The 25,560-nt window shown below is 37.1% G+C and overlaps 1 protein-coding gene across 11 annotated transcripts in view; it reads right to left on the reverse strand.

Moving 5' to 3' along the window:
* phf21ab (PHD finger protein 21Ab) overlaps positions 1 to 24,316 on the reverse strand; it is a 43,777-nt gene extending 19,461 nt beyond the window's left edge. For 9 of the 11 annotated variants that reach the window (XM_078167656.1, XM_078167658.1, XM_033635735.2 and 6 more), the window contains exons 1-6: positions 24,090 to 24,316; positions 15,055 to 15,094; positions 13,671 to 13,722; positions 12,893 to 12,982; positions 10,030 to 10,062; positions 9,760 to 9,825 (exon numbers count right to left, since the gene is read on the reverse strand). In XM_078167656.1, coding sequence (XP_078023782.1) covers positions 9,760 to 9,825; positions 10,030 to 10,062; positions 12,893 to 12,982; positions 13,671 to 13,712 — 231 coding nt within the window. In that variant the 5' untranslated portion in view covers positions 13,713 to 13,722; positions 15,055 to 15,094; positions 24,090 to 24,316. Of the gene's footprint in view, positions 1 to 9,759; positions 9,826 to 10,029; positions 10,063 to 12,892; positions 12,983 to 13,670; positions 13,723 to 15,054; positions 15,095 to 24,089 lie in introns of those variants that run through there. The other 2 variants (XM_078167655.1, XM_078167659.1) reach the window with 2 other exon arrangements.
* Positions 24,317 to 25,560: the final 1,244 nt, after the last annotated feature.

A 25,560-nucleotide genomic window follows, 5' to 3' on the forward strand; every position in this document is an offset into this window, starting at 1 on the left:
TGTCTGACTTCCTGTGTCTCTCAGCTCCGAGCCCACTGGTTCCTACTGAAGATCTCCAAAAACACAAATCTGTAGTTTCATCAGTAATTTATCTAACAAACAGGAGGAAATAGTGACTTTGCTGGTGACTATTTTCAGCAACGGATTCATCCACATTTGGTGCTCTAGTGAGTATTAGTGTCAGCAGGACGGTGTATAGAATAAACTACAATGTGTGTTTAAGTTAATGAGGCAGCAACAGTGAAGCTCACTGATGCGTTTTTAACAACAAAGTAGGAAGAAGATCTGTATCAGGCTGCAGACACACACTGCACCTGTTAGCAGATATATTCTGTTGGTTTGAGTCTGAACATGAAGACTTGTTGACAAGAAGAAAAATACCACCAGACTGATTCGTTACACTTCATTTTTCTAAGTTGCTCGGCGCGTCCTTGTCTGAGTGGAATAATTGCATTTTCATTGATCGCGGCAGGTCAGATTAGAGGCAGAACTCTTTGTGCCGCAGCACTCAGTCCAGTCTGTGATGCTACTACATGAATGCATTCCCACACACTGCAGCACTGACAGATCTATATGTTGACGGCTTGCATGATGAGAGCTGCTGCGTCAGCCATTTTGAAAAGACAAACATAAAGTTAAGGAGGAGGCAGCTCAAGCGTCTGATTACAAACACACAGTCGGAGATGCTCATCAGGGATTCTTCTGAAAAGGTCAATAATAATCAATAATTGTTGCAGCTGGAACACTTGGCCCTGCTGCAATCACCACTCCTTTGTGATTGGCTCTTACTGGAACTCATTATGAGACTGTAGAGATTCTTAATTGAATGAACCTCTAAATACTTGTCTCTGTTCATCAATATTACATAGTAAGAAGGGTTTTTTTCTCACATAGGAAAACCCCTTCATGCTTGAGAAGTAACTCTAAACCTTTATCTTATTTAACATGTGCAGATCTATGAAAATCTACCAGCTACTGCCACACCAAATTCTCTTCTCTAATTTAACACTTTAGAGTTAACTTTCCAAATAATTACCAGTCCACATTCCACATGAACCACTCTTCACATCGGCCTAAGTTTTATCCACAGCACAGCATTTATTCAATAAGAAAACATGTCACTTTTAAAGCTGTTTCACCTGTTACTCCCTTTATTTCCTTCTTCCAAAACAGTGATGAAGAGCATCAGGAGTTGAGTTTGATTAAAACAAAATTATGACTGGCATGGTGACTGCATGTCAAATTCATCAGAGTGCACATGGCCTCCTAAGTTACCTTATGACTGGTTTCTGACAAGCAATTTAGCATTTAAAGGTCCAGTGTACGATTTAGAGGGATATATAGATAGATATGGAATATAATATATTAAGTATGTTTTCTTTAGTGTATAATCACCTGAAAATAAGAATCTTTGTGTTTTCATTACCTTAGAACGTGCTGTTTATATTGACAACATTCGTGTTTCACATCAGCCACCACATTCAGCAGCCCCTTGCGATGAGGGCATCGGAAAAACACTGTTTTTTTTTTTTAACAGGAAACTGCTTTATTCAGTGTTTTTACTGGTTTAAATCACCTGGTATCTTAATTTGGAGAGGAAGAGACCTCTACAGATCATTCGGCCCCCACTAAAAACCTCCTGAACTATGAACACTGAAGGAATTCTAACCAGGAGAAGTTTCAGCTGGTTGCAATCTGCAGTCCTCACCACTAGCTGCCACTAAATCCCCCTAAATCTAACACACTGGAACCTTTAAAGGCTATTTAGTGAATGGAGTCCGGTGCAGCGCTCACTCTAGATAAAACACAACGAAACTACATTACATAATTTCCAGCAAACTTTAAAAAGAACAATGAGGGCACAACAGCATCAGTGACCCGTCTCAGTTAAAAACACAAAAACACAGAATCTGTTACTCATGTTAGTGTATCGTTCACGACAGAGCCTGTTTGTAACCAGCAGCATACAGACAACATCATCTTCACTCCACCTGTTCAACTTATTTAAACAGTTTAGAAAGCAGACTCTTGCCTATTCAGCTGTTATTACAGACATGTGAACTAACCACAGACACAGCCTTGGTCATGGACTCACAGTGGTGCTGCAGAATGGAGACAGGGTTCAACGCTAAGGTTTTTTTTTCACTTGCCCGGTCGGGCAAGTTGGTCAGAGATCTACTTGCCCGAAGTCAGTTTTTACTTGCCCTATAAAAAATGTTTAATTTAAGCGGCTATCAAATAACAAAGACTGCAATTATTTTTATGTTATGTAATCTTTATTTACACTGTATTTATTAATTAAAACAACATATGTCATATATTGTAGCTTCATTCCTACACAAATATGACAGTGTCAAGACTTAAAGTGAAAAATTTGTCAATCATTCTCCGTCTATAATTTTGCGCCCTACTTGAGCCATGCCCACCTCTATTTATTTTTCACCCCTCTCTGCAGTTCTGCTGTGTTAACACCGGGTTTAATATATTTTGCTACTTAGCTCTCTCTCTACTCTACCAGTAGACTACCACATCCACCTGTTGCACAAAACGCACACAGCAGTGTTTCCCCTAGGATGGAGTTGTAGCAGCGGAGGTGAAGCACACACATGAAAAATAATTTTCAAATGCGTGAAACTTTTTTGTATGCTTGCAAAGCACAGCCTGCTGGGATGTTTCTGTGTATATACTGGTAGGCTACCATAAGGGCTCTTTAGGACTAAGTACATACAGTACATGTGTGCACAGTATGAGCAGGTGAAATGTCTGTCTAGCTTACATATGAGGTGTCTCAAGATTTAGGAACATACAATTTTATTGAATATAATAAAGTAAAAAGTCACTTGACATGCTGCTGTTTTGTGCTATGACCTATTTAAGTGTTGGAAGTTGTTATTTACGTGACAACGCCTGAATGCAACACCAGCTCAGTATGAGTGCCGTGCTGAGCTGCTGTGCGAGCAGCGTGTTTGTCTGTGCGTAACAGCAGTCTGTTGGTTATTAACACACTGTCCATTTCAATAACGTTGTCAGCTGACAAACTGCACCGGGCTCGGGGTCAGGTTTGGTCAGGAAAATGCGGCCCAAGACGCTCTAGCGTGATCACCTGTGTGTGTGGCGGAACTCCGCCGTGCGCGATACAGAAAGCAGAGGAGAATTGTTAACGCGTGACCATGTAGAGACAGAAATGACACTATGACATAACACCATAAATAGTATATTATTATGTTATTATATGAAGCGTCCGTCGCGCAAAATAATATCAATGGGGGCTGTGGGCAGGACATTGTTACACAGCTGTGCCTGTGACTTCAGGCAGAGAGACCGCTGCATCAGAGCAGAAGAGCACGTTTTAAAATACATTTATTTTATCAATTAGTTATTAACTTTTACTATTTTTAGCAACTTGCCCGATCGGGCAAGTGAGTTGTTAGTTTACATGCCCGACCATGAGTTTTACTTGCCCCGGGCAATCGGGCAATCCTTATTGTTGAGCCCTGGGAAATATTAGAAACACTGTAATGGATATCTGATATTATTATAAAAATATAATTATTTTTTGGCCTGGTGAGGTTTCTGTTGATCTGGTGGCGAGCCAGACCTTTACAATTATTGAGGAAACTCAAACATAGAAAGCCCCAGCCCACAAGTTGACTGGACTGGTTCTTTAGGTTTGTGACGTAACAAACCCTGGCTGTCTGAATCCATGCTTTTGAGACTGCAGAAATTACTCCAAATGACTCCAAAATGAACACCCACCAAGCGCCAGATGCTGGTAGGTTTCCCGTGTGGCGAGTAAATCTCATAAGGCTACCCGCCACACTGACGGGTAAATTTGAACTAGTCATGAAACTGATTACTATGCTGAGAGTCTCAGTCTGACTGTCAGTGGTACACTTCACTTTTAAGGTGAAAGTGTTCAGCCATGGTGTTGATTAGGTTAACAAGGTGAAAAACTTGATTTTAGGGCACCCAGTAGCTCAGTGGGTAGAGTGGGTGTCCCATGTACACCGGCAATGCCCTTGCCATAGCAACCACAGGTTTGATTTCAGCCTGTGGCCCTTTGCTGCATGTCATCCCTTCTAACAAAGGCAATATTTTAAAAAACAACAACTTGATTTTCATTGGACGAGAAGAATTACAGTGAGATTAAAACCTCTTTTGCGAGTGAGATCTATCCAAGACAGGATCAGAAAGCAGCATAAAAACAAACAGGACAACAACAACATCAAATCATAACAGCAAACACAGGTATGTCAAAATGCAATGCATAATAGAGTGCATTAAAAAGGCAGCATCATTTAATCTAGAATTTGTTTGTTAAATGAAGCAGCTGCTTTATGCCACGACGACCACTTCCTTTATTCTCAGTTTAAAATCATTTAAAGAGATACGAGTTTCAGGTTTGGCCTGCAGGTGATTCCAGGACCAGGGACGGTAGTAAAAGAGGCTGAGTGCTGGTAAAAGGCACTTTAAACTGAAGCCAGTTGTGTGAGCTGAGATTATGACTGCTTTCATAAGATATATATAAGAAGAAACAGCAGCACAGGACACACTGTAATGTACAGTACAGAAGAAGAAGGTCACACAGACAATCAGCACGCACACACACACACACACACACACACACACACAAAGCTGAATCAAAAGATAAAGCCCATCTGTTGCTTAGCAACACTCAACTCTGAAGCAGCAACTTAATGCAGCGACACACAGTCATAAAGCAGAGAATCCAGACTGAGAAGAGCCCCGGGTCCCTTCAGAGAGCAGTTTGACCTGCAGTTAATAATGTGCACAACTTTATCTGCAGCTGAGGGACGTTTCATCACACAGGATTAGACTGCTCTTATCAACCACTCTTTAAAGGATCAGTTCACACAAATCGCACAAAAGAACACACAGTTTCTGTTTAACCTTTGGTGGTATCGAGCCGCGCAGACAGTTAAAGTTTGTAAAGAGAGTCACCCTCCGAGACTCAGACACAGTTCAGAACAATCAGCAGGACTTTGTTTCTGTGATAATCCTGCTGGCACCAGTTTGCACCAGAAACTCATTTTAAAAAGGTTAAACTCTGTGAAAAGCGTTCACGGTGAGGTCTGTGGATTATTAGGAGTTAGCAGGAAATGTTTCCAGAGAGAAACATTTTTTGTTTCAAATGTCATTTTATTTTTCAGTGCTGTGAGCACCGCAAGCAGCATTTTATTCACCTCTATTGTAGTGTGGCGGAGGCAGATATTTCAACTGGGGTTAACAAAAACCAAAGTCTCTGCAGTACAAGATACCACACAACAAAAGAGGATATGCATATTTTGTGATTTTGGTTAACTAACCCTTTAATATAAGTTTTCCACACTTCATCCAAAAGTATGTGTTTCATGTCTGTGTGTTCACGTTTGACTGATTTATAACTCAGAGAAGACGTTTATTTTCAGCGCAAAGCAAAACAATCAGTCTTTAAGTGTTTGAAAGGATCTTCTGCTGTATTACTGCATGCACCTGTTGCTTTCACCTTCCTACAGCAGCGCCTCACAGTTAGTTTGTTAGAGAAGGTTCGTGTAGGCCTACAGCATGTCTACATGTATCAGATACATAATTTAATGCTTTTTAACATCTTCAGATGAATTTTAACCAAATTTAAAAGTGATTTTTGGACAAATGATCTCTTTCTTATTCAAGTATTGTAGGGAAGTATAATGGTCCCATGCAGAGGGAGGGTTTATGTAGTAATACGGTTATTAGAGTGAGTTAGGTATCCTACATCACTGGTTCCCAACTGGTGGGTCGTGGGTCCATTCTGAATAGACAGCAAATGTCAAGTCTGTAAGAAACACACTTTATTTTAGAGTACAGTTTATTTCTAGCACAGAGCTTTTATTTTGAAGTGCCGCTTCCTGCTGTAGGGTGAGTGACTAATGGACAGCTACTCGACAAAGACAGCAAAGTAGCTCAATGACATGGCCGAAAGCACGTACGATTCTGAACTGTGTGGATCTTCAACTAATGACTAAGGAGAAATCTGGACCCTGTGGCTGAACCAGTTGGGAACCACTGTTCCACATCTTGCTGCAAGGTCAGTGCAAGTATACAGTAAAAGTATTAGGTTCAGTAGTAGGTTGAAACAGTTTTAATAGTGACAAAAATAACTTTAAATAAGGATAAATTCAATTTGATTTTTTTTGTCGCAAGTAAGACCTCACAAATTCAAATTTAAGACTATTTAATGTAGGGCTGACCTTCGACTTACAAATTATGGTGATAATGGTGTTTTGGTGTTTAACTTTTGATCTGCAGCGCAAGCAGACAGATGTGCGACTGAGAGCAGCATGTGTCACTGACACCAGACTCAGAGCGCAGCGGACCAGTGGAAAATGTCACCATCAGCATAGTCTGAGTGGGCGGAAGTTCACTGCATAGATCAGCCTCTCATTGGGCGGAACGAGCCACCCGCTGAAGTCCCGCCCTACCACCTATACCACCTACCATAGTCTATTGTGACCTGTTGCCTTTTGGGAAGGTGTTTGTTCAGAGTTCGTACAGTCTAGTGTTTGAAATGTACCTTATTGTTATCATGAGAATACTTTACAGAAATGTTCCCTCAGTCCTCAGCAGTCTGTGTCTGTTCTACTGTCTGATCTAAATACACGAAAGCTAACAGATCCTGATGAGAGTCATCTAACTGTGACTCCTGTGTACCCGTACACCTACACAGTCCACATTTAAATCTGGAAACAGTTGCTCTTTGATTTAAAGCAACAGATTAATAGAGGCTGTTATTCTGGGGTTGTGAGGTAAAAACACACACAGACTGAGAAACAGGTTTTTACAAGCAGACTAATTCCTCAGCTGGAAGAGTTTTGGTTTAACAGTCTGCAGGTATTTGTCCAGTTGAAACTTGTCCTCGGAGCAAAACCTCCTGGGTCTCATTTACATTTGCAAACAGCACACAGTATTTCACCTGCTTCACCTCTGTACAATCTGTGCAGCTACAACCTGCTGCAGCCTCACAGGAAACAGAGAACTAATTGGATGAGGATGGTTTGGTGAGTCCGCTGAAGGATGGACCTAGTGTGCAGCCAGGAGGACTTGTTTTACATTAGTTAACACAATCACGTGAACAGCAGTTTGCTGGTTTGACTGTGATCTGGGGCGAGTGTTTGGTTCTGGGAGATGTTTGTTTCCAGGAGTAAAAGAAGCCCATTACAAGTGACGAGATTTGAGGGTATAAAGGGTCGAGTATTTTGGGACTTGCGGTCAAATGTCACCTGATTACAGTACAGATTATTTTTTACTCTCAGATATTAAGCTGCTGTGTCGAGACATTTATTTAGAGAAATGTTAGGTGTTGTAGTCCTTTAAGTGTTTAGTCCTAAATCTGATGCAAACCTCTATAACTTTATGTTCATATAATTCTGTATATGTCAGTGAAATAAACATTAGAGCTGCAGACAGAAGTAAAAGTGACTGTTCCTCATTTCTCTTCACTCCCTCGCGGTGATAGAAGCATCCATCCATTAACATTACTCTCCTGCTTGCATTCATTAGCATGTGAACATCCTCAGACAGTCGGAGCACTGTGTGTGTGTATGTGTGTGTGTGTGTGTGTGTGTGTGTGTGTGCGTGAGTGTGTGTGTGTGTGTCATTTGGTGTTGAGACAGTGTTGCAGCGACTGTCTGAAAACACCTTGAATTGTTATGTAAGCAGTCGCTGAGCACAAAAACAAACCAGGCTTTCTATTTTTACTGGTTATCTGTGTAATGTATGCTCGGCTAATTTAAAAACATTTCGTGATGCGAGCGGACATCTCAAAAAGGCACTAATTCTTATTCTGCTACTACTTCTACCCTGATGTGGAAACTGCACCAACAAAGTGTTTTACAGCAGGACATTTGAAACAAACAGCAAAATATAGAGAGAGGGGATAAAAATAGGAAGCCTGCTGAAAACAACAGCAAAAGATTCAAAGAGCGAAAAATCAAAAGAGGTTTTAGATGAGAGGTAAAAGATGTTCATGTGGTTGGTAGGTAAAGTCTGACACCAAACACAAACTAACTGGTCAGCTCAGTGCTTCTTCAACACGCCTACAAAGAGTTACAAAACAACCACAAAAAGACACAAATGAGATGCATCATGACTACAAAGAGATGCAACACAACATCAAAGATACACAACATAACTACATGCAGTGCGACTACAAAGTTCAAAACACGACTACAGAGAGATGCATCACAACTACAAAGTTACACAACACATCTACAAAGAGACGCAACATCACTGCAAAGATATGCAACACAACCACAAAAAGACAAAACAGAGGCAACATGACTACAAAGAGACACAACATGACTACAAAAAGACGCAACATGACTACAAAGAGACACAACATAACAAAGATACAAAACATTTCTATAGGCAGAAGTTAGCAACACGAGAAGAGGGATGCAACATGACTGCAAGTAGATGTTAAAGAGATGCATCACGACTACAGAGGAAGACTACACAACTACAAAGAGATGCGACACGACCACAAAAAGACATAAGAGACACATCACGACTACAAAGAGATGCAACATGAGCACAAAGATATCCAACCTGACCACAAAGGCACTTAACATGACTACAAAAAGATGCAACATGACCACCAAAGAGATGCAAAATGCCTACATAAAGACACAAAAGAGATGCAAAACAGCCACAAAAAGATGCAAAAGTGACACATTATGACTAAAAAGAGACACAATGTGACCACAAAAAGATGCATTTGAGAGACAAAACCCCAGGGACGCAACACAGCCACAAAGAAATACAAATCAACCACAAAAAGACACAAAAGAGACACATCGTAACTAAAAAGAGATGCAACGCAACCACAGCGTTAAAAAAAGACTATAAAGAGATGCAAAAATGACCACATTACTACCCAAAGTTTTCTTCTTTAACAGACCTTTCCTACAATTACGAGACATATATTATTCTCTCCTTCACCCAGCTCACCTGCAGAGCAGCTGCTCCGCACTACACTCATCTGTCATGAACGACAGGTAAACATGAGTCTCAGGTTTTAGTTTTATTTTGTCTCTGTTTATCAGCTGTGATGTAAAACATCGGAAATGAAAATCCTCTCTCCTGATTGGCTGCTGACAGCTCCGTCAGCCAGACAGCAGCGGGGGAGTTTGTCCCAGCGTCTGGTTCAGAAGTCATTCAGTCAACTTCACTAACATTCAGCAGCAGAGCTGAGAGAACAGAAACCTGTCTCTCTGCTCTCTGTTCACGGTTCAGTCATTTACAGACTCAGTTAAAGCTCACAGCCTGTCATGCTGCTGTCCTGCGTTACTCTGGATACCATGACGCAGCAAAACACATTAAAAAGGAATCGGCCTGAATCACTGATAATTCGGGGGGCAGTCCCACAGTTAACCTCTTGATTTGAAACTTCAGAGGGTTTTTTTTTCTCCATCACTCACATTGAAATGGATTTAAGAAGTGATGTCTTTATGGTATGTTTGGACAGAAGGAATAATTCTAGCAACCAATATTTAATGTACCATTTCAATGTGCAGATGTGCATGTGAGAATTGTTTTAAAATTGACTTAAAAAAAAAATATGAACGTGCCCTTTAAACCAGCCATTCCCTCATTTTATTTTCTTACCTCCTGCAAACAGAAATCTGCTGAGCACCTCATTAACAGTAACACACTGTAAACCAGCTGTGTGTGTGTGTGTGTGTGTGTGTGTGTGTATAAATATTTATACATATGACGTACCTGCTTCTCACTGAGCGCTGTGATCTTGGCTTGAAGTTCGTGGAGCTGCTTCTTCAGATCTGCGTTCTGAAAACAGGAGCGAGTTAGTCGCCGCCAAACAAAACTCGTGTAAAACTTTGAAAGCAGATTCTTCTTCATGTATCAAACAGTCTGTGGAGATAACAAACACGACCCTTTGATGTAGAACTCACTGCGGCGTGTTTGTGAGACAGTTAATCTGTGAATAAAGTCAATGAGTCGCATAAACATGTGGCGGGTGGGTGGGTTTACCTGAGGGTCCTGCTTCATCTGGGCAACCAGTTTCTGCAGAAGAAGACAGGAGACAGTCAGAAAATATTCAAATCACAGCAACACCTGCTGGTCACAGCAAGGAACTACAACCAGAGGCCTGCACTCAACACAAGAACTGGGTTGCATTTTTGTCATAACAATAATAGTGGCAGCTCATTTCTGTTGTTGTTATGTTTTTTTTATATCTGTTTTATATGTACTCCTTTATATTTTTTTGTTTGATGGGACTACCTCTGTTTTAAGTAATGCCTTTACACCAATAAAATAAATAAATTAAAAAAATATTACATTAAAATAACATCTTCTAATGGACATCAACTTGTGTACATATGGTAATTAATTGAAACTAGCAAATTAATATTTTTGAAGCTAGATAAATACATGACAGAATGTGTTGCAAGAAAATTAAATAAGAGAAATAATGTAGGTGTTACATCAGAACAGAATCTCCAGTATTAAAGCCCTGACGTATTATATAAATATTACTTTCTCAGTCTGCTTCTCAGTATGATCAGTTGGATCTTACAGGAACACTTTTTTTATTTTTTAGAGATTTCTTCTGTTTTGTTGAGTTATTCTCACTGATTGGAAGGCAACGCAAGTTCATTTATATAGAACATTTCAGCAGCAGGAGAATTTAAAGTGCTTCACATAAAATTTTACAAAGAAACTCTATAAAAGGACATTTAAATACAATTAAATAAAGAGCAAGATGACAGAAAATAAAACAAGCTAAAAAACAGTAAGAAAATATAAGAGTTAAAGTAACAGTGCAGTATAATAAATGAATAATTTGATGTACTAAAAGGCAGAGGCAAACAGAAAACTAGTAGTGAATTATATTTTCATATACTGCTCAGATGTTTCAGAGTGCAGCTACATGGTCTACAGGTATATGATGAAGGTTTAAAGGATTTAAAAACAAAGGTGAAAGTTAAGAAACAACTACATCTCACACTGTGTTATCCAGGGTTTGTTCAAAGTTTAAGGTCACTGTGACCTTTGTGTCCAAATGGACATCTGTGCCAAATTTAAAGAAATTCCCTGAGGGCGTTCTTGAGATATCTCATTCACAAGAATGGGACGCACAGACGGATGGACAACCCGAAAACACAATTCCTCTGGCTAAGGCTATCGACGGCACAGAGGCATAACAAAAATCTTACATCAGTTTAGGCTCTCAAAGTTCTGATCGCTAAGTGCCTTTTTGGGGAGCCAGTGTAAGACTGAGAGCCACAAAGAAATGTTTCGAGACATACTCACACTTCACTAAAACTCTGACAGCTGACAGTGACATAGCCTATGTACACCCATATTACTTTCTAGTTTTCCACTTTTAATGCAGTTAAAAGTAATGAAACAGAAAGACAACGGCTTTTTCTGGGGTACAGCAACACCACTTGGACAAACCCCATGCAAAAGTGCAGTACATCGTAACACTAGAAGCAGTAGTGATAATAATAGTGGCAATCTGTAAAGTTTATTGAAGATTATGATTACATTTGCTTATGATTATTTTGGACAGTGGTGTGTGGTTGCCTGTTGTATCATAGCAATTTTTATTTTACATTCTTTATCAATATTTTGGGGGCAACATTTTGAGCATATTTGAAAACTGGGGGGATGTGTCACCCCTATTTATATATTAATTACTGCTCTGGAACAAGAGGTTTGGTTTGGAAGCATTTTATCAAAATCAAATACTCACAGAATCTTACTTTGAACTTTTAAACATCTATAAGTGACTAAAGGTTAAAATAACTCAGAGATATCTGATCAGATTTTGTTTACTGAGAAGCAGAAAGTTCTTATTGTTTCCGTCCTGTTAATGATCCAAGCAGAGGAACATATAAACTAAAGACAAAGTTCATTTGCATTCTTTGTCGGGTTTTAAAATGGAAACATGCACTCAGCCATTAGCAAAACACAGGAGCTGCTGGTATGTTAGTGTGTGACTCTAATATATGAACAGTGAGGGGATTAGATGAATATTGGTCACCAACGCGCAGCTCCTTAAAGAAAGCTTGAGAAGAGTCACTGAGAGGCACATTGGGCAGATGAGGGAGTTATATGTAGTGACATCATCATGCAGACACCTGTCAGGTCATGTCGGATACGTTTTTAGAAGTGCTGGGGAAAATAACATTTTAACGCTGAAACACACGACCAAACTTGTGACGATCACTGCTGAGAAGCTACAGAACAATGTAAAAACTTAAAGAAGTAAATGACACGTTGAATACACATCTTCAGCCTCCTGCTTAACAACATGAAGCTGATCAAAGTTTAACTGACGGAAGATCAGCCGATCATTTTTTACAGAGAGGAGTCACCAGTCTGTTGAATTACAACAGTTCTCAGTGCACTGTTGGTTGCTGTTGCAGTCATCTTCTTCAACAGGAAGGGACTAAATGATGGACAGCTTCAGTCAGAAATACTTACTTCCTGTTGGATTTAATAAAATCTTATCTGAAACATCCCTTCAGCCTGTTGTCTCCAATAATTGTTGTTTTCATTATTCTCTGCATGATAGAGTAGCTTATTAAAATGACATGGACCATCTGAGGTAATTATGATTATTCTGTGACCTCCATATTTTTACATTATTTTACACAGAACTTTAACCGCAACTCTCCCGGTCAATGTGCTTTCCTTTACTTTTTTAATTATTTTCTTTCATAATCATCTTATTTAAATGTTCTTTGTCATGTGTTTTATCATATATATATACTATAATATAGTAGAGTAATACTACTATTATACTGTAATACAAGTGTTGCTGGAGTTTGTGCCTCTTCAACCTGACCCAACTAACTAACACCAAAACACCAACACAGCGTACCTGATGGATCTGGATCTCCACCTTCAGTGCCTCCTGTAACGTCTGTAATTCCATCATGGATCCAGTCAGTCTGCCAGCCGATCGATCAGCCTGCACACACACACACACACACACACACACACACAGACAGACAGACAGAAAAACACACACAGGGACAAAGAGAAACGGTCTAAACATCCAGTTCTATAGAAAACAGCAGCATCAGGGTTGGGGTCACGGCTGTTGTCATAGCAACGGGAGGAAAAGCCATACAAGGACTTCCTGTGCGATGTTGACAACAATACTTTCCCGTCAAGGTCAAACAAGGTCACAGGAAGTCTATTCAAACCATCACTGCATCGTACATCAGTAAAACTTGTGGTCTAAAATTAACACAATATGTGATTCTCCTCAAAATAATTACAGCTCATACAAGAGATTAATTATTGGAATTAATATCAGGGAAGTACGATAATATCAGCACGTCAACGGTATCGGCTGATATCAGCTTTGAAATGATGTAATGGAATCAGCCAACATGCTTTTTCTTTATTTGCTCCATGAATGAATAATACATACATTGAAAAGTATGTTATTTCATGTCTGTTTCATGTCACAATGTTAATTCCAGTCAAGAAGAGACCTGATTATTACTAAAATTAGGAATAGAAAAAAGTGAATATATTTATATCGGTATCAGTTATCTGTCTAATGAGTTGTTCTATATCGGCATATCGGATACCGGCAAAAAATCCAATCTCATGCACCCCTAATTAACACTTAATAAACTGTTTTTTACCTTAACACTGTCTCCAGTAGGAAAACCATCCAACTGAAGCATTAAAGTGCCGCTGTGACCAAAAAACAAAAGACATTTAAATTCAATTTTTCTTCCTCAATTTAACTGAAACACAGAAACTTTCCATTATCATTAAATATGTCTGCACAAACATTATTAACATAATAAAGCTATAACAGATTGAGTGTCACTGTATTATCAAACTACACTGGCTGAAAATTTACTTTTCCACATTAGTATTAAACTGTATAAGATGACTATGATTTAATTAAACAGTTATCAAACTATCATGTTGTAAGTAACTTTACTCCCTTAATAAAACACACTAATTAAACTTTTTGAATTATTATGTTGGTGTTTAAACAAAGTTTAAATTTCAGAATATTGTATAAAAAATGTTGAAATTATAAAAAACATAACAAAAAAGTGACATTGAACAGGACAAACTACTTTAGCTAAAACGAAAATGTTTGTTTATCTCATAATAATTACTATTAAAGTAATTAGAACAGATTTACCTTATCACTTTATATAAGACCTTTATGTTTTTGCACTGCGTTTAAATGTTATGTGCAAAATCATCACTAAGTCAAATTCCTTGTAAACACAGAGTAACTTGGCAATAAAAAAAAAAGTCTGATTCTGATTTATCATTGATCTTTTACATTACTTTACATTACACAATGTTTATCTTTACTTTATTCTAAATATTAAAGTTTTAAGCTGCTTCATTGTTGTTCAATCACGTCTGTATTACTGACTTATTGCAGCTTAAGTTTAACTTCACTTAATTTTTTAATTAAAACACATGCAACTATGTCAGTAAAATAATATTATTATTGTAAGTTATTACATAGGGATTACGAGTAAGTATATGCCATTACTGTTCAATTACTTCATTAATACTGACTTTAGGTTACATGTATCTGTACTTAGTACATAAAGATAAAATATATATTATATTTAACTATCATTAATACCTGAAGTATGTATTTGTGTCTTTACTAACATGTGAATGTACCTGTAAAATCAAATGGGCTGAAAAAAATGTTAACTTCATTATAGAGTATCTTAAATCTTCTTATTAAACTGGAACAGGACGAAGTACATGTATACGTAGAAAGTACTAAAAAAATAATAAAATGTAACTTTAAACTGAGAATATTTGACTCTGGCTTCACTCTAAAAATAGATATGTAACTTTATTATTACATTTCAACAAAACAACCTGTGCCATTATTATTTTTAATTTAAAGCAGGTTTATTATCACTTTATTATTATTAAACTTAAACAGTTTAAATGTAACATTACTACATTATGAAATGAAAACAGGCTGATGTTAATCCACTTATTATTTTTAATAGATCATGTGACAGGACTCACCACCTGGCTGTGGGACTGGACTCCACCCCTCTGTGCTGCCCTGTAAAACACAACAAACACACCTCGTTACAGACTCAGCCTGTGAATTAAAACCAAAAACAAACTGAGTCAACTTCGAACATCGTAACTTTTTCACATTGAGTCTGACTCTGTACTAACATTAATAACACTTTCTCAATTGACACTTAAACTATTTAACTTAAGTTTTCTGTGTATGAAGTTCGATTTTATGATCCCTTATAAACTAAAACAGTACAAATTATCTTACAAAAGTATGTTTCTATGTAAACTATGAGCTCAGACATACGTTTTTTAATTTAGTTTTACATTGTTTTCATGTGTGATTTTATTAAATGGGGTTTCCCCCATTGTGAACAATGTGAATTCTGACATGAATTTATAGAAAAGTCACACATTCATCAGTAGAGAGAACAGCTGGATATGAATAAGGGGTTCATATAATGATTATTTTCATCATTGATTAATCTGCTGAGATTGTTTTGTATGTATAAACAAAGATATTTAGTTTTTCTGTCTTATAAGACAAAGGAAAACATCATATTTTCACATCTGAGAAGCTGAAAGCTGCAACTGTTTTTGTTGGAAAGAGTGATGAATTATCTGTGGAGAGATTAATTAAAATAGAAGCTCTATTTTAAATGTGTTTGTTTTTTTTTTGTTTTTTTTGCATAAATATGATTTCTTCATACCAAGAAGAAAGAGATGTGTTTAAGTTTGAATTTATGTGTCTATATGTTTTTGTCTTTCCAACAAAAACAGTTGCAGCTTTCAGCTTCTCAGATGTGAAAATATGATGTTTTTCTTTGTCTTATAAGACAGAAAAACTAAATATCTTTGTTTATACATACAAAACAATCTCAGCAGATTAATCAATGATGAAAATAATCATTATATGAACCCCTTATTCATATCCAGCTGTTCTCTCTACTGATGAATGTGTGACTTTTCTATAAATTCATGTCAGAATTCACATTGTTTCTCTCTATAAAGTCACTGTGTTACTTTTCAAATAAAATACTATTTTTTTCTGTTTAAACTGACTTCACACAGACGCTTTTATAAACCGACAATGTTTCTGTTTAAACAGACAGACTAGTTTTAATTTCTTTAAAGATAAATCCCACCCTGCTGTATTATTGCTGTACTGTCATTACCAATTCTTTTATTGAATTTTTCTGCGTGGGATCAATAAAGTTCATCTAATCCTACGCTTGAATCAACTCAACCAGAGACGGCGTGACTCAGTGATGATTCCTTTTTCTCTGCATCGACTTAGGACAAAGATCACTTCACTCTGAAGACACCTGGTGAGGCGTTTCAGTCTCATGTTTTAGAGGATGCACAAGAAGTGCGGAGGTCACAGCTAAACTCTTACACCAGGGATCTGCGGTTAAAACACACATGTTCAGCCTTTTTGTTTTCAGCAGATTTAGTTTAAGTCATTTTATAAAGACCATCGAAGTTAAAACCTGTCGCACAACTCTTCTCCGAGCCAATAAATGTGACCAATAAATCACACGCTACATACAAAGCATTGCAGTTATTTCTTACTTCATAAACACTGTTAACAAAATATAACAACGCTTTGTTGATGCTAAAATTGCTTTCAGATATCAATCATACTTTCACTCTGTTCTTCAGCACAGACATCTTTAATCTGAACCTATCAGTGGGTAAACAGGTTAAATATCCATTTCTCAATATAAGTAAATGAGTTCTGTTTTCTCTCAGCCTCATTAGTCACACTCATATTTCAAAACAGATATCTAAAATCACTCCTATCACTTTACATTTACTAACAACCTGAATGTTTAAGTTCATCTGTGTTTCAACTTTACACATCCAACTATGAGAACAAATATAATCCAGGAGACTTGACAGCAACGCCTTCAGGTCTGATTCCTCTCTGAAGTTGTGTTTTAAGTTATTTTAAGCAAAGTATTGACTTATTAATCAGTTTTGGGAGTGTATCTGAGGGCAGAGGTCATTATTGTCATTAGTGGGCAAGATGCAGCAGCTTGTATCATTTACAGATAGGTGATTAGATGAATATTTTGGCTATCAATGACTGGCTGAGTACATCACTGGCTGCTTTTTTGGGGCTAGTGTATAATTTTTATTTTGCTAATTTAAAGGTGATGTCAGCCGGTTGGAAAATTTAAACTTAGCATTGAGTGTCAATACTCATTTGGCAAAAAACAAATAACAGCTGTAGATAATAAATCTGACACAGCAGATTTTTCATGAGCTACCTGACCCAAATACTGACAGTCCCGATTCAAAACTACAAACTTTATTGATCTGACATGAAGCGATCTGCGAGAGAAAAGACGTCTCACTGTGTTGAAGTGTTTTAGAACTACAGAAACACTCTGTGTTATCACAGAGTAACGCCTCTTTTACCTCATTAACTATCTTTGCAGTTTGCACACAAACACAACAGCAGCCAAGTTTCATTTTGGCCCGTCATGAAAAATTATGTACATTTATTTTTTATGTATGAAAGAGAAGCTTTCATCAGGGGACCAACTATCTTTATTGGAGGGCCAAATCTGCCCCGCAGGCCGCTGTTTGCCCACCACTGTGTATGCTGTTTGCTGTGTATCTGGAGGTGTAGAGTAACTAATTAAGAACATTTACTCAAGTACTTTTTCTTAGTCATACTTAAAAATAGTTGCACTTTGAGTATTTCTATTTTTACTCCACTTCAATATAATTGTTGGACTTTTTACTCTGATATTATTATTGGAAATATCAGTACATATTATTTCAGAGTATCATAAGTACACAACACTTGATCCCTTACTAAAGTTTAAACTACCAAACAGTACATGAAGTACTCAGAATTTACACTACCAAAGTAATGCTTCACAGTGAGTACTTTTACTTTTTTATGCTTTCATGAGTAGATCTTAGTATTTAAACTTGTTATTTACAGTGCAAGCTGTAAAAGTACACAAGTACTTAAAGCTTCGTGTAGTTATATAGTATCAGCAGTCAAAGCATACAAGTATTCTCAGCTTTGTCTATTTAATGTACAAGTAGTAAACGTACACAAATACTATCAGCATCATGTATTTAAACTATCAGTAGTAAAAGTACAGAAGTATTCTCATCCTTATATAGTTAAAAAATCTGCAGTGAAAGTACTCAATCTGCAGTGTCAGTACAGAAGTTTATCAGCTTAATGTAGTTAAAGTATTAGCAGTACAAGTACATAAGTATTCTCATACTTATGTAGTTAAAGCATCAGCTGTTTAAGCACGGACATATTATCAGCTCATGTAGTTAAAGTATTAGCAGTCAAAGTACTCAAGTATTCTAAGCTGTGTGTAGTTAAAGCATCAGCAGTAAGAGTACAAAAGTAGCGTAAGCAAATGTACTTATAGTCACAGTGGTAAAAGTATAATTTAAGAGCTCACTGAACAAAAAAGGCTGGAAACAACTGATTATTTGAGAAAGAGAAAGAAAATTGTATATTTTTTTAAGTTTTTATATGTTTATGTAAAATCTGAAAAGTAACAATAAATGTGGAGTAAAAAGTAAATATGATCACTGAGATGTAGTGAAGCAGAAGTATGAGGGAGCAGCAAATTAAAATACTGTAAAAGTACCTAAGGATGATACTTTTTACTGCACTTCATTTATCTGACAGCTTCAGTAACATTACAGATTCAGATTATCTATACAAAATATTATTACATGATAAATAATAATGTATTTTCATAGATAGATAGACTACCCAGCAGTTTATAACGTTATTAAAATGAGCTCCACCTTTACCAGGTAAAACATTTACGTGATAAACACACTGATGCATCACTAATTAGAATACAATAATATCATATTTATATTATGCTGCATGAGTACTTTTACTTTTGGTACCTTATACATTATAAATTGATTCTAATACTTTTGTATGTTTACTTGCTGTAGGTAAGAGTTTGAATACATGACTTTAACTTGTAACACAGTATTTCCTCACTGTGGTATTGTTACTTTTACCTGAGTAAATTGTCTGAGTAAGTCTTCCATCACTGTTTTCAGATTAAGATTTTAAATTTAAAAATCTATAAAAACTCCACAGTTTCTACTCGAGTAACTGTCTCAGTAGGTTAACTTTACAAACAAATACATTCAGATAACTAAATCAGTGGTGGAATGTAGAAAAGAAACAACAGAAGTGAGATTAAATCAGCACTGTTACTGTATAAACCACTCTGAGATGTCACAAGAACAAACAGTGAAAGAGAGAGATAAATAAATACACAAAAGTACTGCACTAAAGTCCAATATTGGTGCAGTGGCATAGAAGTATAAAGTAGCAGAAAAAAACTGAAACACAGCACAAATACCTCAAAACTGTACTTTAGTACAGTACTTTAGAGAATGTACTTAGTTACAATCCATCACTCCTGAAAAGTAACAAGAAATGTAGAGTAAAAAGTATGAATGCCTCAAAATAATTACAGGGCTTACATCTAGTAAAATTACTATCTAAAAAGAAACTAGTAATTCCAGCTGTTAAATACATGTAGTTCAGTAAAGTACAACCTTTGACTGTGAAATGTAGCAAAGTAGAAGTATCAGAAGAAACAAGCATATAATGGAAATACTCAAGTCACATAAGTACATCAAAAATGATACTAAGTTCAGGATTTGGGTAAAAGCACTTTCTGACTAAGAGAAAGAACATACTTCCCAATTAAATGTAGTCGAGTAGAGGAAATAGAAGATACATTCCACCACTGCTGAAAATGGAAAAAGTAAATTTCAAGTACCTCAAAATAATACTTCAGTACAGAACTTGTGTGAAAGTACTTGAAAGTATTTCCCAATTAAATATAGTAGGGTAGAGGTATCAGTACAGAGTAGTATTAAATAGAGATACTCAAATTAAGTACAAGTACCTCAAAATCATACTTAAGTAGTCTACAGAGTAAATGTACATTCCACCACTGCTGAAAAGTACCAATAATTGTGTAGTATAAAGTACAACATGTTCACTGAGGCGTAGTGGAGTAGTGGAAAGAGTCAAGATAAGTAACTCAAAAGTGTACTTCAGTACAGAACTTGTGTAAAAGTATTTGGATTTCCCAATTAAATATAGTAGGGGGCAGTATCAGAAAATAGTATCAAATAAAATATTTGAGTCATGTACAAGAACCTCAAAATTATGCTAAAGCATGGGCTTTGGGTATAAGTACTTTCTAACTAAGCGAAAGAAAGTATTTCTCAATTAAATTAAGAAGAGTAGAGGTATCAGTACAGAGTAGTATTCAATGGAAATACTCGAGTTACATATAAGTACTTCAAAATAATACTTTAGCACAGACTTTGGGTAAAAGTACTTTCTGACTAAATTAAATATAGTAGGGTAGAGGTATTAGAATATACTATTTAAGAGAAATACTATGTACTATAGTTACTATACTATAGTTATGTACAAGACAGTACCTCAAAATGATACTAAAGTAACCCATAGAGTAAATGTATATTCACCACTGCTGAAAAGTACCAATAAATGTGAAGTGGAGTATAAGTATGAAGCAGCAGAAAATGGAAATAGTAAAGTTCAAGTGCCTCAAAATGATACTTCAGTACAGGACTTGTGTAAAAGTACATGAAAATACTTCCCGATGAAAAGTAGTAGAGTAGAGGTGTTAAAAAATAGTATTAATAAGAACTACTAAAGTTATGTACAAGTACCTCAAAATGACACTGAAGCACAGGATTTGGATAAAAGTACTTTCTGAGTAAGAGAAAGAAAAGTATTTCCTAATGAAATAGCAAGGTGATAGAAAACAGTATTAAATAGAAATACTCAAGTTACGTACAAGTACCTCAAAATCAAACTTATGTACCCTACAGAGTAAATGTACCAATAAATGTCAAGTATAAAGTACAACATGTTCAATGAGGTGTAGTGGAGTAGAAGTATGAAGCAGCAGAAAATGGAAAGGAAAAAGTACAAGTACCTCAAAATCATACTTCAGTACAGGACTTGTGTAAAGGACTTAAAAGTATTTCCTGACTAAATATAGTCGGGTAGAGGTATCAGAACGTAGTAAAATACTCCAATTACGTACAAATACCTCACAATGATACCTAAGTACAGGATTTGGGTAAAAGTATTTCCCAATTAAATATAGTAGGGCAGAGGTATCAGTACAGAGTAATATTCAATAGAGATACTCAAGTCACATATAAGTACCTCAAAATGATACCTCAGTACAGGACTTGTATAAAAGTACTTTCTGACTAAGATAAAGAAAGTATTTCCCAATTAAATTTAGTTGAAGAATCAATGAAAAGTAGTACTAAATTAAAATAGTACCTCAAAATGATACTTGAGTAGCCTACAGAGTAAGAGTACATTCCACCACTGCTGAAAATGGAAATAGTAAAGTTCAAGTACCTCAAAATAATACTTCAGTACAGAACTTGTGTGAAAGTACTTGAAAGTATTTCCAAATTAAACATAGTAGGGTAGAGGTATCAGTACAGAGTAGCATTAAATAAAGATACTCAAGTTATGTACAAGTACCTCAAAATAATACTGAAGTACCCTACAGAGTAAATGTACATTCCACCACTGCTGAAAAGGAACAATAAATGTGTGGTTAAAAAGTATAACATGTCAAAGTATGTAGCAGCAGAAAATGGAAAGAGTGAAGTACAAATACTTTAAAATGATATTTCAGTACAAGACTTGTACACTGAGGTGTAGTGGAACAGAAGTATGAAGCAGCAGAAAATGGAAAAAGTGAAGTACAAGTACCTCAAAATGATAACAAAGTACAGGATTTGAGCAAAACTTCTTTCTGACTGAGAGAAAAAGAGTATCGCCCAATTAAATGTAGTAGGGTAGAGGTGTTAGAAAATAGTATCAAATACAAATATTCAAGTTATGTACAAGTACCTCAAAATGATGCTTAAGCACAGGATTGGGGATAAAATACTGACTCAAAGAAATAAAGTATTTCCCGATAAAATGTAGTAGAGCACAGGAAAAAAAGCATTAAATATAAACACTCAAGTTATGTACAAGTACCTCAAAATCATGCTTAAGTAGCCTACAGAGTAAAAGTACATTCCACCACTGCTGAAAAGTACCACTAGTATAAAGTACAATATGTTCATCATGTTCATGTATGAAGCAGCAGAAAATGAAAAGGGTAAAGTACAAGTACTTCAAAATGATACTTCAGTACAGGACTTGTGTTTAAGTATTTGAAAGTATTTCCTCAATTGAATATAGTGGGGTAGAGGTATCAGAAAGTAGGATTAAATAAAAATATTCAAGTTATGTACAAGTACCTCAAAATGATGCCTAAGTACAGGCTTTGGATATAAGTACTTTCTGACTAAGAGAAATAAAGTATTTCTCAATTAAATTTAGATGAGGTATCAATAAAAAGTAGTACTAAATGGAAATACTCGAGTTACATGTAAGTACCTCAAAATGATACTTTAGCACAGGCTTTGGGTAAAAGTCCTTTCTGACTAAGAGAAAGCAAGTATTTCCAAATTAATTGTAGTAGGGTAGAGGTATAAGAAAGAAGTACTAAATATGAGTACTTAAGTTATGTACAAGTACCTCAAAATCATACTTAAGCACAGGATTGGGGATAAAGTACTTTCTGACTCAGAGAAAGAAAGTAATTCCCAATAAAATGTAGAAGAGCACAGGTGTTAGAAAATAGTATTAAATATAAATACTCAAGTTATGTACAAGTACCTCAAAATCATACTTCAGTAGCCTACAGAGTAAATGTACATTCCACCACTGCTGAAAAGTAACAGTAAATGTGAAGTAAAAAGTACAACATGTAAAAGTATGAAGCAGCAGAAAATGGAAAGTGAAGTACAAGTACCTCAAAATGACACCTCAGCACATGACTTGTATATAAAAGTACTTTCTGACTAAGAGAAATCCAATAAAACTGCAGTACTGTGTGCACAGTGAGAGATGCAGGTTATATCATGACCTCTATGACTAACTCCATGTGTCACTGATGGTTCGCTCAGTTGATTTGTTGAGTCTTTAAACCAAACTCCAGTTTTAAAACCAGCCTTCTGAAGCCCCTCGGTGTGTTTCTGTACATCAGTGTCCCGGCTGTATGTAAACGCTGCCGGTTAATTGGAGTAATTGCTCCCTGGGTGGGACATGAAGTTGTCTGGATAAACTTCCATCAGCATCACATGCAGAGGGTTGCAGAGGGCCCCGAAAAGGGAAGAAATGAAGCTATAAAATGGAGGGTTTCAAGATGAGAGCCGTTAAGTGCTTCTGCTGCGGGAGTTGAAATACTGAAAAGTGTTTTTTTCTTTTTGTTTCGGCGGCGAAATAAATGTTTTATAACCTTCTTATTAACCCACTATGGCCGTCTGGATGTTCGATCTATGCCTTATAAATTCACCGGGGGCTGCCTTCGGTAAAGCAGCACGGTTAACGGGGTCCTGAGTGTGTTTCAGTGTTGGTAAAAATCATCCAAAGCGACCCTCACAGATCCGACATTGCTCCGTGTTGTAATGTTACAGAGAACAAGTGGATAACGTTAGCTGTAGCGGCTAATGCTAACCATCCTGTTAGCTGCTCGGGCTAACGCTAACCAGCCACGCTGATAACTTACATCAAAGATAAATATTAACGTCTGGTTGGCGGCGATGTGGCAGAAAAACGGAGAGGAAATAAAGATAATTCGCACAGGAACAGTCCCCCAAAAGGGACGCCATCTTTCAAAATTTATGACACCGAGCAGCAGGCGTCGTTGGTGGGTCTAAGTTATATCGGCCCCTTGTCCTCCAGAATATCAACTCCTAGAATAAGAAACACACCAGCTAAATACACAGAAACACAGAGGAGCCCCGCTGAATACAGACACCGGCCAGCTCACACACCTGCCCGCTGACACACACCGACACCCCGATGAAGACAAACGGCAGCACACAGGTGAAGTTTGACAACAGAGAAAATTAAAGTTATGAAATTAAAAAGCCCAATGTGCACTTACTCAGCAGCAGTCCTCCTCTAGATTAATTAAATATATATCTATAAGAAGCCGATCCACGATGGAATAACAGCATATAAACAGTCCGGCTCGCTCCTTCCCGCGGAGCTTTATTTTGTTGCCGTATTTTATATTTAGTTTTAGTAAATTTGTGTAAAAAACAGAGAAACTGAAGCTACAAAACAAGAAGAACTCTTCTTCAATCTCATTCAGCTCAGCCTCAGCACGGCACGGATCCCTGCGCCGCGGAGCTGGAGGAAGGGGGACAAAAACTACTTACACGTCCAACTAATGCTCGTTTATCCGCGACAAAGCGGTCGATGTTTGTACGTGTTGCTGTTAAAGTTCGTTAAATCGAGCCGATCAGCGGCGCGACGTGCCGGGAAAATGTGTTCGGAAAGCGGACTACTTTTTGTGTCGGTGCGGCGAATTTATTTCACTTTGCCTAAGGAACGGCGGTGCTGCGACTCCCATTGCCTAGGGAAAAAACCCGGATGTAAACTCAGTGAAACTCTATGGAGAGAAAGTCGGCACACACACACACACACACACACACACACACACACACACACACTATGTAACTCGGAGCAGTTTGTTGTGTTCCTGTTCTGGTTCTCCTTCATGGATCCACACCCGGGCCGTCCGCCCTCAGCCTGCCGGGGATCAGGCTCCATGTGCAGCTACTCGGTGCTGGAGCTGCCGGAGTGTTGCACTCTGTGGAGGAGGAGGAGAGGGAGGAGGACAGGTGGCACGGCCTTTTCTCCTGATCCACCGTTACTAAAGAGTTGCAGCCCCGGAGTGTCAACTTCACAAATAAATAGCTTCAAATAAATAAACCAGTTGTGGAATATAGAAGTCAAATTTATTATTATATATAGAAAAAAACCCTCGAGATTTATCATCTTAGTTTCAAGGGAGTCCCAAAACTCACAACAAACAGAAGAAAAGAAAGCAAGAGAGAGCCAGAGAAATACTACTTAACCTCCTCCTGAGCTTTAGTGTGGTATGCATTTTTAATTTCTCCAAGCTATTTGGGAAAAATATGATCCTAAAAAGTAGTATTTAAAAAACAAAACAAACAAACAAAAACTAAGCATTGTCTTTGAACAGTTTTTTTTGTTTTGTTTTGTTTTTAAAAAAAGATGTCCTCATATGGTGACAATGGGTTTATTTTTAATAAGCACACGTTTGTTATGAAGGTTAAAAAAAAAAACTTTTTTATTTCTATATCCGAACATTGTTGTGCAAAAACAAAATTACAAACAATGCAACATTTGTTCTATTCTATGTTTTGTAACTGTGGGTCAGGGGTCACTGTTCAAGACTAAAACTGCTCAAAACTTTTCATTTCAGTGCCTGAACTCTGCTATGCAAAAACCCCAACCAAACAAACAATAGAATAAAATAAAGAGAACTGGATACAGCGTTGGAGGCAGAGCCCCATTCATTTCTATGACAGCTGCTCAGTGGCACA

This window comes from Epinephelus lanceolatus, chromosome 5 (genome assembly GCF_041903045.1).
Source record: "Epinephelus lanceolatus isolate andai-2023 chromosome 5, ASM4190304v1, whole genome shotgun sequence".
Classification (NCBI taxonomy): domain Eukaryota; kingdom Metazoa; phylum Chordata; class Actinopteri; order Perciformes; family Serranidae; genus Epinephelus; species Epinephelus lanceolatus.